Consider the following 12625-nt stretch of genomic DNA (forward strand, 5'->3'; position numbering starts at 1 on the left):
ATTGAATTCTGTCTCTGTTTGATTCTTTGCTTCTTGTCTTGTTTAATCGATGTCATCAGTGTTTGTGTCAAGGTTAGTTGGTGACGAACCCCAAGATTCAGAGATGGAAGCAGGCATGGAGTGAGAAAAAATTATTTAATAAAGATACTAAAACAAGAACAAACCAAAGGGGTACAACAAAAGGCGTGCACGAGGCGGATAACCAACTAAGAGAGCTAGCATGGGAGCGAGAAAATAAAAGGAGCTTAGCATGGAAGCTAGTAAAAACAAAAAGGGGCCTAGCGTGGAAGCTAGCGTATAATCTTTCGCCAGACCGTGCTGAGACACTATCCATGCGTCTCTCCTCAAATTGAGCCAAATTTAATTCTGTCTCTGTTTGATTATTTGCTTCTTGTCTTGTTTAATCGATGTCATCAGTGTTTGTGTCAAGGTTAGTTGGTGACGAACCCCAAGATTCAGAGACGGAAGCAGGCATGGAGTGAGAAAAAATTATTTAATAAAGATACTAAAACAAGAACAAACCAAAGGGGTACAACAAAAGGCGTGCACGAGGCGGATAACCAACTAAGAGAGCTAGCATGGGAGCGAGAAAATAAAAGGAGCTTAGCATGGGAGCTAGTAAAAACAAAAAGGGGCCTAGCGTGGAAGCTAGCGTATAATCTTTCGCCAGACCGTGCTGAGACACTATCCATGCGTCTCTCCTCAAATTGAGCCAAATTGAATTCTGTCTCTGTTTGATTCTTTGCTTCTTGTCTTGTTTAATCGATGTCATCAGTGTTTGTGTCGAGGTTAGTTGGTGACGAACCCCAAGATTCAGAGATGGAAGCAGGCATGGAGTGAGAAAAAATTATTTAATAAATATACTAAAACAAGAACAAACCAAAGGGGTACAACAAAAGGCGTGCACGAGGCGGATAACCAACTAAGAGAGCTAGCATGGGAGCGAGAAAATAAAAGGAGCTTAGCATGGAAGCTAGTAAAAACAAAAAGGGGCCTAGCGTGGAAGATAGCGGGTAGCGGGCAAGAAAACAGAAGTCGTTACTTGTAGAATGAAAACAAAACGGAAGCAGGGAACAAAAGACAGTAAGCTACAAACAGAAACCGAAATATAGCTTACCCCTACGCTGCAAAGACACGACAGGAGCGACAATACGGAAGTGACATCGACAATAATCCAGCACCGACTGGATGGGAAGACAGGTGTAAATAGGAAATCGGGCTGATTGACACCAGGTGAGGCCAGTTGCCAATCAGCCGCAGCTGAGGGGACACAGCACTCAGGGAGAAAGACAGGAAACAGACAAAATAAGAGCGCTGACAGGAACTAAAGACAGGAAATACTACACACACACAGGAAAAACTAAAACACGAACAACCCCTGACAGTTTGACATCTTTATTTACATATTCACTTCTTTATTTATTTATGTATTTATTTATTTATTTATTTATTATTATTTATTTATTTATTAGCATTTAAGTCTCACCTTAAAACTCATTTGTATACTCTAGCCTTTAAATAGACTCCCTTTTTAGACCAGTTGATCTGCCGTTTCTTTTCTTTTTCTTCTATGTCCCACTCTCCCTTTTGGAGGGGGTCCGGTCCGATCCGGTGGCCATGTACTGCTTGCCTGTCTATCGGCTGGGGACATCTCTGCGCTGCTGAACCGCCTCCGCTTGGGATGGTTTCCTGCTGGCTCCGCTGTGAACGGGACTCTCGCTGCTGTGTTGGATCCGCTTTGGACTGGACTCTCGCGACTGTGTTGGATCCGTTATGGATTGAACTTTCACAGTATCATGTTAGACCCGCTCGACATCCATTGCTTTCCTCCTCTCCAAGGTTCTCATAGTCATCATTGTCACCGAAGTCCCACTGGGTGTGAGTTTTCCTTGCCCTTATGTGGGCCTACCGAGGATGTCGTGGTGGTTTGTGCAGCCCTTTGAGACACTAGTGATTTAGGGCTATATAAGTAAACATTGATTGATTGATTGATTGAAAATGGCCATTTTTTATATACCGTTTATTTCCATCCATCCATCCATCCATCATCTTCCGCTTATCCGAGGTCGGGTCGCGGGGGCAGCAGCCTAAGCAGGGAAGCCCAGACTTCCCTATCTCCAGCCACTTCGTCTAGCTCTTCCCGGGGGATCCCGAGGCGTTCCCAGGCCAGCCGGGAGACATAGTCTTTCCAACGTGTCCTGGGTCTTCCCCGTGGCCTCCTACCAGCTGGGCGTGCCCTAAACACATCCCTAGGGAGGCGTTCGGGTGGCATCCTGACCAGATGCCCGAACCACCTCATCTGGCTCCTCTCGATGTGGAGGAGCAGCGGCTTTACGTTGAGTTCCTCCCGGATGGCAGAGCTTCTCACCCTATCTCTAAGGGAGAGCCCCGCCACACGGCGGAGGAAACTCATTTGTACCCGTGATCTTATCCTTTCGGTCATGACCCAAAGCTCATGACCATAGGTGAGGATGGGAACGTAGATCGACCGGTAAATTGAGAGCTTTGCCTTCCGGCTCAGCTCCTTCTTCACCACAACGGATCGATACAACGTCCGCATTACTGAAGACACCGTTTATTTCATGGGATGCATTTATTTATACACCATTTTAATCACTCCATGACTGATTGATTTATTTTAATCATCCAGCATTATATTTAATCCATGATAGATTTATTTATTTTGACATCAGATTTATTTATTTAATAGCCATTCCACTGATTTGATGACCAACATAGTGACATCATTCATTCAGTCAATTCGTTCCACCGCAGATTTAATCATTTCACGACACAGTTAAAATTGTATTAATTTAATGACTAATGCAGTATTTTTTAACCTTTTGATTTACTTGTTTGATTATTCAGTAATTATTTTTTATTGTATTTCAAGAGATGTTTATCTATTTTCTGATCATTCTATCAGTTAAAAAAGGAACCATATGGAGTGAAATGTGCATGTTACAAACACATGGAGGTAAATAAATAAATAAATAAATAAACGAGAGTGAGGATCTGTCTATCTAACAGGGCTTTGGTCGGGGTAGGGAGCTTAGCACAAAGCCTGCCTTATCCGTTGGCATTACAGTCTCTTAGAAAGGATTTACTTTTTAATTCTTGATTAGATAGAATTTACTCCCGCCGCCGTGCAAGCGAGCGTGGATAACCTGCCTCATATGTTTGTTAGTATGTCTGACACACACACACACACACACACACACACACTGGGGCAAAAAAGTATTTAGTCAGCCACCGATTGTGCAAGTTCTCCCACTTAAAATGATGACAGAGGTCTGTAATTTTCATCATAGGTACACTTCAACTGTGAGAGACAGAATGTGAAAAAAAAATCCAGGAATTCACATTGTAGGAATTTTAAAGAATTTATTTGTGAATTATGGTGGGAAATAAGTATTTAGTCAACCATTCAAAGCTCTCACTGATGGAAGGAGGGTTTGGCTCAAAATCTCACGATACATGGCCCCATTCATTCTTTCCTTAACACGGATCAATAGTCCTGTCCGCTGAGCAGAAAAACAGCCCCAAAACATGATGTTTCCACCCCCATGCTTCACAGTAGGTATGGTGTTCTTGGGATGCAACTCGGTATTCTTCTTCCTCCAAACACGACCAGTTGAGTTTATACCAAAATGGATACATGGATGATACAGCGAGGATTGGGAGGATGTCATGTGGTCAGATGAAACCAAAATTGTTACGCCTGTGTGGCATCGTGGTACCGGGTTCGATTCCCTCGAGGATGCGTCAAAATTGAACACAGCAAAGGTACGTTTTAACAGATTTATTCTACAACAAGGATCTAAGAAACAAAACACTGGAGCTAACAAAAGGAAACCAGGTGATACAAAATACAAACTAAACTGACTCGTAGGTACAAAAGAGAAAACAAAACCTTTAGCATGAGAACTGGAATTAACAATGGCTAGCGTGAAAAGCTTAGCGAGAATATACATACATGAGAGTATTGCAGGCGTAACTCGTTGCGTGAAAAGCAAATCATGAACCCAGGCTGAACAAACAAAAGAGGACGGCTTATAAAGTGACGGTGATTATCTGTAGCAGGTGTGCGGGGGCGTGAGCAGCAGGTAAACTGATGGTATGATGGTAGAACGACAGAGTGATAAAAATGCAACAATAAACCATAATATGGGAAGATTGGAGTGCGGATCTCAACAAAAATAGAACTTTTTGGTATGAACTCAACTCGTCGTGTTTGGAGGAAGAAGAATACTGAGTTGCATCCCACGAACACCATACCTACTGTGAAGCATGGGGGTGGAAACGTCATGCTTTGGGGCTGTTTTTCTGCTAAGGGGACAGGACGATTGATCCGTGTTAAGGAAAGAATGAATGGGGCCATGTATCGTGAGATTTTGAGCCAAAACCTCCTTCCATCATTGAGAGCTTTGAATGGTTGACCAAATACTTATTTTCCACCAGAATTTACAAATACATTCTTTAAAATTCCTACAATGTGAATTCTTGGATTTTTTTTTCACATGCTGTCTCTCACAGTTGAAGTGTACCTATGATGAAAATTACAGACCTCTGTCATCATTTTAAGTGGGAGAACTTGCACAATCGGTGGCTGACTAAATACTTTTTTACGCCACTGTATATATATAATCAACATCCTGTTATAGGGCTTTTAAAGGGGAACATTATCACAATTTCAAAAGGGTTAAAAACAGTAAAAATCAGTTCCCAGTGGATTGTTGTATTTTTTTAAGTTTTTTTCAAAATTTTACTGGTCTCGGAATATCCCTAAATAAAGCTTGAAAGTGCCTTATTTTCGGCTCTCTGCGAAGACACTGGCCATTCCCCTGTGACGTCACACAGTGCTGCCAATGTAAACAAACAATGGGAATACCACAGCAAGATATAGTGACATTAGCTCGGATTCAAACTCGGATTTCAGCGATTTAAGCGATTCAACAGATTACGCATGTATTGAAACAGATGGTTGGAGTATGAAAATATTGAAGAAGAAACTGAAGCTATTGAGCGAATAGCTATTGACGCTATTCATAGCCATAGCATGTCCGAATAGCTGCGTTAGCATCGCCGGTAAAATTTGCGGACCAAACGATCAGGACTTTCGCATCTTTTGACACGGGAGCAACTTAAATCCGTCGATCGGTAAGTGTTTTTTTTCGCATTAAATGTGGGTGGAAGGAAACGTAATATAGTTGCAAATGCATCTGCAGGTTATCCATACATCTCTGTGCCATGTCTGCTTTGGCACCGCCGGTAAATAGCATGTTAGCATCGATTAGCGTAGCATGTTAGCATCCATTAGCTGGCAGTCAACATCAACAAAACTCAACCTTTGTGATTTCGTTGACTATCGTTGTAAATGCATCTGCAGGTCATCCATACATCTCTGTGCCATGTCTGCTTTAGCATCGCCAGTAAAATGTGGAGACACTCTGGCACATTCAACGGGGGTCTGGCGGCAGACACTTTCGCATCTTCGGGCCAGTGGTGCAACTTGAATCCCTCCCTGTTAGTGTTGTTACACCCTCCGACAACACACCGACGAGGCATGATGTCTCCAAGGTTTCAAAAAATAGTCAAAAAAACGGAAAATAACAGAGCTGAGACCCGGTGTTTGTAATGTGTTGAAAATGAAAATGGCGGGTGTGTTACCTCGGCGACGTCACATTCTGACGTCATCGCCTCCAGCGTGATAAACAGAAAGGTGTTTAAGTCGCCAAAATTAATCTATCGTTGCAAATGCATTTGCAGGTTATCCATACATCTCTGTGCCATGTTTGCCTTAGCATCGCCGGTAAAATGTGGAGACACTCTGGCACATTCAATGGGGGTCTGGCGGCAAACACTTTCTCATCTTCGGGCCAGTGGTGCAACTTGAATCCCTCCCTGTTAGTGTTGTTACACCCTCCGACAACACACCGTCGAGGCATGATGTCTCCAAGGTTCCAAAAAATAGTCAAAAAAACGGAAAATAACATAGCTGAGACCCGGTGTTTGTAATGTGTTGAAAATGAAAATGGCGGGTGTGTTACCTCGGCGACGTCACATTCTGACGTCATCGCCTCCAGCGTGTTAAACAGAAAGGCGTTTAATTCGCCAAAATGAATCTATCGTTGCAAATGCATTTGCAGGTTATCCATACATCTCTGTGCCTTGTCTGCTTTAGCATCGCCGGTCAAATGTGGAGACACTACGGCACATTCGAAGGGGGTCTGGCGGCAGACACTTTCGCATCTTCGGGCCAGTGGTGCAACTTGAATCCCTCCCTGTTAGTGTTGTTACACCCTCCGACAACACACCGACGAGGCATGATGTCTCCAAGGTTCCAAAAAATAGTCAAAAAAACGGAAAATAACAGAGCTGAGACCCAATGTTTGTAATGTGTTGAAAATGAAAATGGCGGGTGTGTTACCTCGGCGACGTCACATTCTGACGTCATCGCCTCCAGCGCGATAAACAGAAAGGCGTTTAATTCGCCAAAATTCACCCATTTGGAGTTCGGAAATCGGTTAAAAAAAATAGATGGTCTTTTTTCTGCACCATCAAGGTATATATTGACGCTTACATAGGTCTGGTGATAATGTTCCCCTTTAACACATGCTAACATGGAAGCAATCAGGAAGTAATCCTAATTGATTGCTCCATTCATCATCTTGATGAGGACTTTTTTTTTTTTTTGCAGTCTCAGAATGAGCGCTAGGAAAGACATCCATTGAGTTCACTCACATATTCTCCTCCTCCTCCTCCTCATCATCATCTCTTTTGCCTGAGTGGCTGGCTGAGCTGCCTCCCTGCCTGCATGGCTGCCTCCCCTCCCTCGCTCGCTCGCTCGCTCGCTGGCTGGCTGGCTGGCTGTGCTGGCTGGCAGTTGCTCCCAAAAGTGGCACCGAGATCTCCAGCTCTGAAACTGTAGCAAAGGACCCGGTAAATGAGAGCTTCTCGATCACTACGTGCCCTGTGTTGCATCCATGACTTTACACACCTGGCTGCTGTACGGGCTTGGATTCATCTCATCGCTCTGCTTGACACAAGGTCAGTATGTTGGGTTTAATCCGAATTTATAGGCTTTTCTGCGAAAACAAAAGTTGTACAGGCAACCGTGTGGTTTTTTAAATTTTTTTATTAATTTGTATTTCTGTAGGAGCAATTTGTCACTGCAAAGCTGATCTATGATCCTACAATTTCACAGTAGATCTATAGAACGGCCTTTGCCTCACATGTAATTGACCCAGGGGCTCCAAATCCATGCCAAATATCTATTGTTGCCAACCCGAATTTCCCCACAGAGTTATAGCAATTGACTTGTCTGCACAGGCTTTAGTGTAACCTTTCACTTTCACTTTCACTCGGGGAGGGCAAAACAACAATTAGAAACAAGAGAAATCGAAACAACCGCGTTGCTGCATTGTTTGCTCTTCGAAAAGAAAACAACTCCAGGGACCTGGCGACGGCGCGTTCATCAATAAGGCAAAGTCCATTAAATGTCGGTAATGAGATGAGGCAGCGAATTGCGAGAACGACGTCGTTTGAAAAAGGGGATTACTCAAGGGCACGGGTTTGGAATTATATAATGTGCAGAAACAAAATGATATTTGCATGACTAAATAATAATCCTGACTATTGAAATTGTTTTTTTGTATTGTAAAAAAAAGAGTGGTAGAGGATTAGGTCGGTTTCTGTTGGGGGTGAATTGTAGCTATGCAACAAGCTTAACACCATGAAAGAACATTCTAGACAGCAGGAATTCACTCTTGGGTCATATTGTACAAACCCCGTTTCCATATGAGTTGGGAAATTGTGTTTGATGTAAATATAAACAGAATGCAATGATTTGAAAATCATTTTCAACCCATATTCAGTTAAATATGCTACAAAGACAACATATTTGATGTTCAAACTGATAAACCTTTTTTTTTTTGCAAATAATCATTAACTTTAGAATTTGATGCCAGCAACACGTGACAAAGAAGTTGGGAAAGGTGGCCATAAACACTGATGAAGTTGAGGAATGTTCATCAAACACTTATTTGGAACATCCCACAGGTGTGCAGGCTAATTGGGAACAGGTGGGTGCCATGATTGGGTATAAAAACAGCTTCCCAAAAAATGCTCAGTCTTTCACAAGAAAGGATGGGGCGAGGTACACCCCTTTGTTCACAACTGCGTGAGAAAATAGTCAAACAGTTTAAGAACAACGTTTCTCAAAGTGAAATTGCAAGAAATTTAGGGATTTCAACATCTACGGTCCATAATAACATCAAAAGGTTCAGAGAATCTGGAGAAATTACTCCACGTAAGCGGCATGGCCGGAAACCAACATTGAATGACCGTGACCTTCGATCCCTCAGACGGCACTGTATCAAAAACCGACAATAATCTTTAAAGGATATCACCACATGGGCTCTGGAACACTTCAGAAAACCATTGTCACTAAAAACAGTTTGTCGCTACATCTGTAAGTGCAAGTTAAAGCTCTACTATGCAAAGCGAAAGCCATTTATCAACAACATCCAGAAAAGCCGCCGGCCTCTTTGGGCCCGAGATCACATAAGATGGACTGATGCAAAGTGGAAAAGTGTTCTGTGGTCTGACGAGTCCACATTTCAAATTGTTTTTGGAAATATTCAACATTGTGTCATCCGGACCAAATGGGAAGCGAACCATCCAGACTGTTTTCGACGCAAAGTTCAAAAGCCAGCATCTGTGATGGTATGGGGGTGCATTAGTGCCCAAGGCATGGGTAACTTACACATCTGTGAAGGCACCATTAATGCTGAAATACAGGTTTTGGAACAACATGTGCTGCCATTTAAGCGCCACCTTTTTCATGGACGCCCCTGCTTATTTCAGCAAGACAATGCCAAACCACAATCAGCACGTGTTACAACAGCGTGGCTTTGTAAAAAAAAGAGTGCAGGTACTTTCCTGGCCCGCCTGCAGTCCAGACCTGTCTCCCATCGTAAATGTGTGGCGCATTATGAAGCGTAAAATACGACTGAAGCTCTACATAAAACAAGAATGGGAAGGAATTCCACTTTCAAAGCTTCAACAATTAGTTTCCTCAGTTCCCAAACGTTTATTGAGTGTAGTTAAAAGAAAAGGTGATGTAACACAGTGGTGAACATGCCGTTTCCCAACTACTTTGGCACGTGTTGCAGCCATGAAATTCTAAACTAATTATTATTTGCCAAAAAAAAATAAAGTTTATCACTTTGAACATCAAATATCTTGTCTTCATAGTGCATTTAATTGAATATGGGTTGAAAAGGATTTGCAAATCATTGTATTCCGTTTATATTTACATCCAACACAATTTCCCAACTCATATGGAAAAGGGGTTTGTAGTATAATAATTTAAAGCTCATTAAAATTGGAATGTATTCATAAAATATACATTGAAATTTACATTCAAAACATTGTACTAGAGTCTACTACATACCTGGGCAAATTAAGGCCCGGGGGCCACACGCGGCCCGTTAAGCTTTTCAATCTGGCCCGCCGCACATTCCCAAATAATTTTTTTAGATCTTTAAGATGGAAAGTGTAGCTGCCATTATGATGAGCAGTGATGTTTTCTAATGACCGTAAGTCTTCAACTATACTAAGTATTTCGATGGTTGGAATCTGCGCTTTTGCATTATATACTAGTTACTATGGTCATCTAATCGGTTACTATGGTCATCTAATTGGTTACTATGGTCATCTAATTGGTTACTATGGTCATCTACGTCACAGCAGCTCAGACGAGGCACCAAGCAATGTGGGCGGGAAGCGTTTCCACAGACGCGGAAGGAGATTTTCACAACAAAGTTCTAAAGCTTAGTGATATGTCAGATATATCAGATTGTAGGTGGGTTTATTTTGTACCCTTCGCATTCATATTTCACTGTTTCTTGCATTTTTGTTGCGTTACACTTGACTGTAAAATATGTCGATCGAAAGCGGGTGTGACATTCATATTTTGTCAATATTCAGTGTTTTATCGTTCATAGAAAAATTTAAAATTCCATTACGTTTTTTTAAGGCGGTCTGTCATAACGTTTTTAGCATTCAATCAGACATTATTGTGAAGTTTTGAATTAGTGTTCCTAAAAATAGATATACCGGCCCCCAGACACATTGTTTTCTCTAAATGTAGCCCCCCGAGTCAAAATAATTGCACAGGCCTGGTCTAGTACAACATTTTAGATCGGGGCCACACGGAGAAAAATCGACACCAAAGTGGGCCGGACTGGTAAAATCACGGCACGATAACTTAAAAGTAAAGACAACTTTTTAAATTTTCCTGAAGGAATCAATAAAGTACTATCTATCTGTCTATCTATCTATCTATCTATCTATCTATCTATCTATCTATCTATCTATCTATCTATCTATCTATCTATCTATCTATCCATCTATCTATCTATCTATCTATCTATCTATCTAACTTCAGATTGTTTTCTTTGTTTAAAAATAGAACAAGCACATTCTGAAAATGTACAAATCCTAATGTTGTTATAGTTGTTTTTTGCACTTACATGTTGCGGTTAATAGAATTCCACCTTTATTTGTCGTTATGCTTTCTGAATACATTATGTAATAATGTTCATCATTGGTATTAATTTTCAATCCATCAAGAATAATAAAATAATATCAAAATCAAATTACAGAATTTTATTTATGTAGTTTGATCATTTTCCTGGACTGGTGCACTAACATCATGTGGTTTTTATTTTTAATATGTAGCATAATCTACAACGATACAAAGAATTGCTATTGTGACATCTAGTGGACACATTTAGAACAGCAGTTTCTTTAATTCAAAAATGTTGCCTCATTTTCATACTTTGCAAACCTATCCCGAGGCCGGATAAAACCGGTTCGAGGACCTGATCCGCCCCACGGGCCGTAGGTTTGACACCCCTGTACTAGGCCAATGTATTTAGTGATTTTTGACCAATGTATATATTGCATCACTGTTTTAGTTATTTAATGAACACTGTATTTTTTTTTCCATGACTGATTTATTTGTCTGCGATGAGGTGGCAACTTGTCCAGGCTGTACCCCACCTTCTGCCTGATTGTAGCTGAGATAGGCGCCAAAGGGAATGAGCGGTAGAAAATGAATGGATGGACGATTTATATGTTTTAATGAAAATGTAATAATTAATGATTATTTCATACACTTCAGGACTAATTTATATATTTCACAACCAATTATCTTACTTGAAGGCCATTTTATAAATTTTATAGAAGTCATTTATTTTAAAAAAAAAATTCATTTAATGATCATTCATTACATGACTGATTTATTTTTTGTCACAACAGGGTTCAATCAAACAATCAATCAAATAATAAAATTTGCTTACATAGCCCTATATCCCAAGTGTCTCAAAGGGCTGCACAAGCCACAACGACATCTGGTTATCTATTTCGTGATCAAATTAACATTTAATTTTGCGATACATATTTATTGACCAAATTAATTATTCTGTGATGGATGTATTTGTTGACTAATTTACTGATTTATTGAAATGTACTTTGATTTAATGAGCATTTTATTTATTTCATAACTGAATCGTCTATTTTGTGACCAATCGACCATGACGATTTAATTTAATTGATTAATATACTTCATTATTTTATTCAGTTCATGGGCAATATTTATTTACATATCACCTTTTTATCTATTTAACGACTGTGTCAGTGATTTAACGGGCGATTTGATTTATTTCATGGCTGATTTATATTTTTTACAACTGATTAATTTACATGATGACCATTTTATTAATTTCATGGCAGATATTTATTTACATTAACATTTTTATTTATATAATGACCATTTCATTTATTACGTGACTAATTTCTTTATTTTCGAGACGGATTTATCTATTTCGGGACCAAAGGACTGATTTGCTTTTTTACCGAATTCTTAACATTTTATTTATTTCATGACAGATGTATTTATTTATTGACCATTTTATTTATTCTGTGACAGATGTACTTGTTGATTAATTAACTGATTTATTGACAAATTTAATGATTTAATGACCAATTTATTTACTACATGACTGGTTTAATAATCATGTGTCAGATTTATCTATTTCAGGACCAAATTGATTGACTGCTTTTTACTTTACTTATTTAATGTTTTATTTATTTTATGTTATACTTATTTATTTACTGACCAATTTATTTATGATGTTATATGTCTTGCTTTACCAATATAATAGATTCATTACATTTTTATTAATTTAGTGATGATTTTATTGATTTCACAACTCATTTTTTAGGGCCTTTTTATCTATTTAATGACTGTGTCAGTGATTTAACGGGCGATTTGATTCATTTAATGGCTGATTTATATGTTTCACAACTGATTAATTTACATGATGACCATTTTGTTAATTTCATGGCAGGTATTTATTCACACCCACTTTTTATTTATTTAATGACCATTTCATTTATTACATGACTAATTTCGTTATTTTCAAGACAGATTTGTCTATTTCAGGACCAAATATTGATTTGCTTTTTTACCAAATTTTTAACATTTATTTTATGACGGATGTATTTATTTATTGACCATTTTATTTATTCTGAGACGGATGTACTTGTTGATTAA

At 39.6% G+C, this 12625-nt stretch overlaps 1 protein-coding gene across 1 annotated transcript in view; it reads left to right on the top strand.

The window, feature by feature from the left end:
* Positions 1–6844: 6844 nt before the first annotated feature.
* LOC133535758 (uncharacterized) overlaps positions 6845–12625 on the top strand; it is a 47164-nt gene continuing 41383 nt past the window's right edge. Inside the window, exon 1 of the mRNA XM_061875668.1 lies at positions 6845–7050. Coding sequence (XP_061731652.1) covers positions 6987–7050 — 64 coding nt within the window. The 5' untranslated portion in view covers positions 6845–6986. The remainder of the gene's footprint in view (positions 7051–12625) is intronic.

This window comes from Nerophis ophidion, linkage group LG17 (assembly GCF_033978795.1).
Source record: "Nerophis ophidion isolate RoL-2023_Sa linkage group LG17, RoL_Noph_v1.0, whole genome shotgun sequence".
NCBI classification, from domain to species: domain Eukaryota; kingdom Metazoa; phylum Chordata; class Actinopteri; order Syngnathiformes; family Syngnathidae; genus Nerophis; species Nerophis ophidion.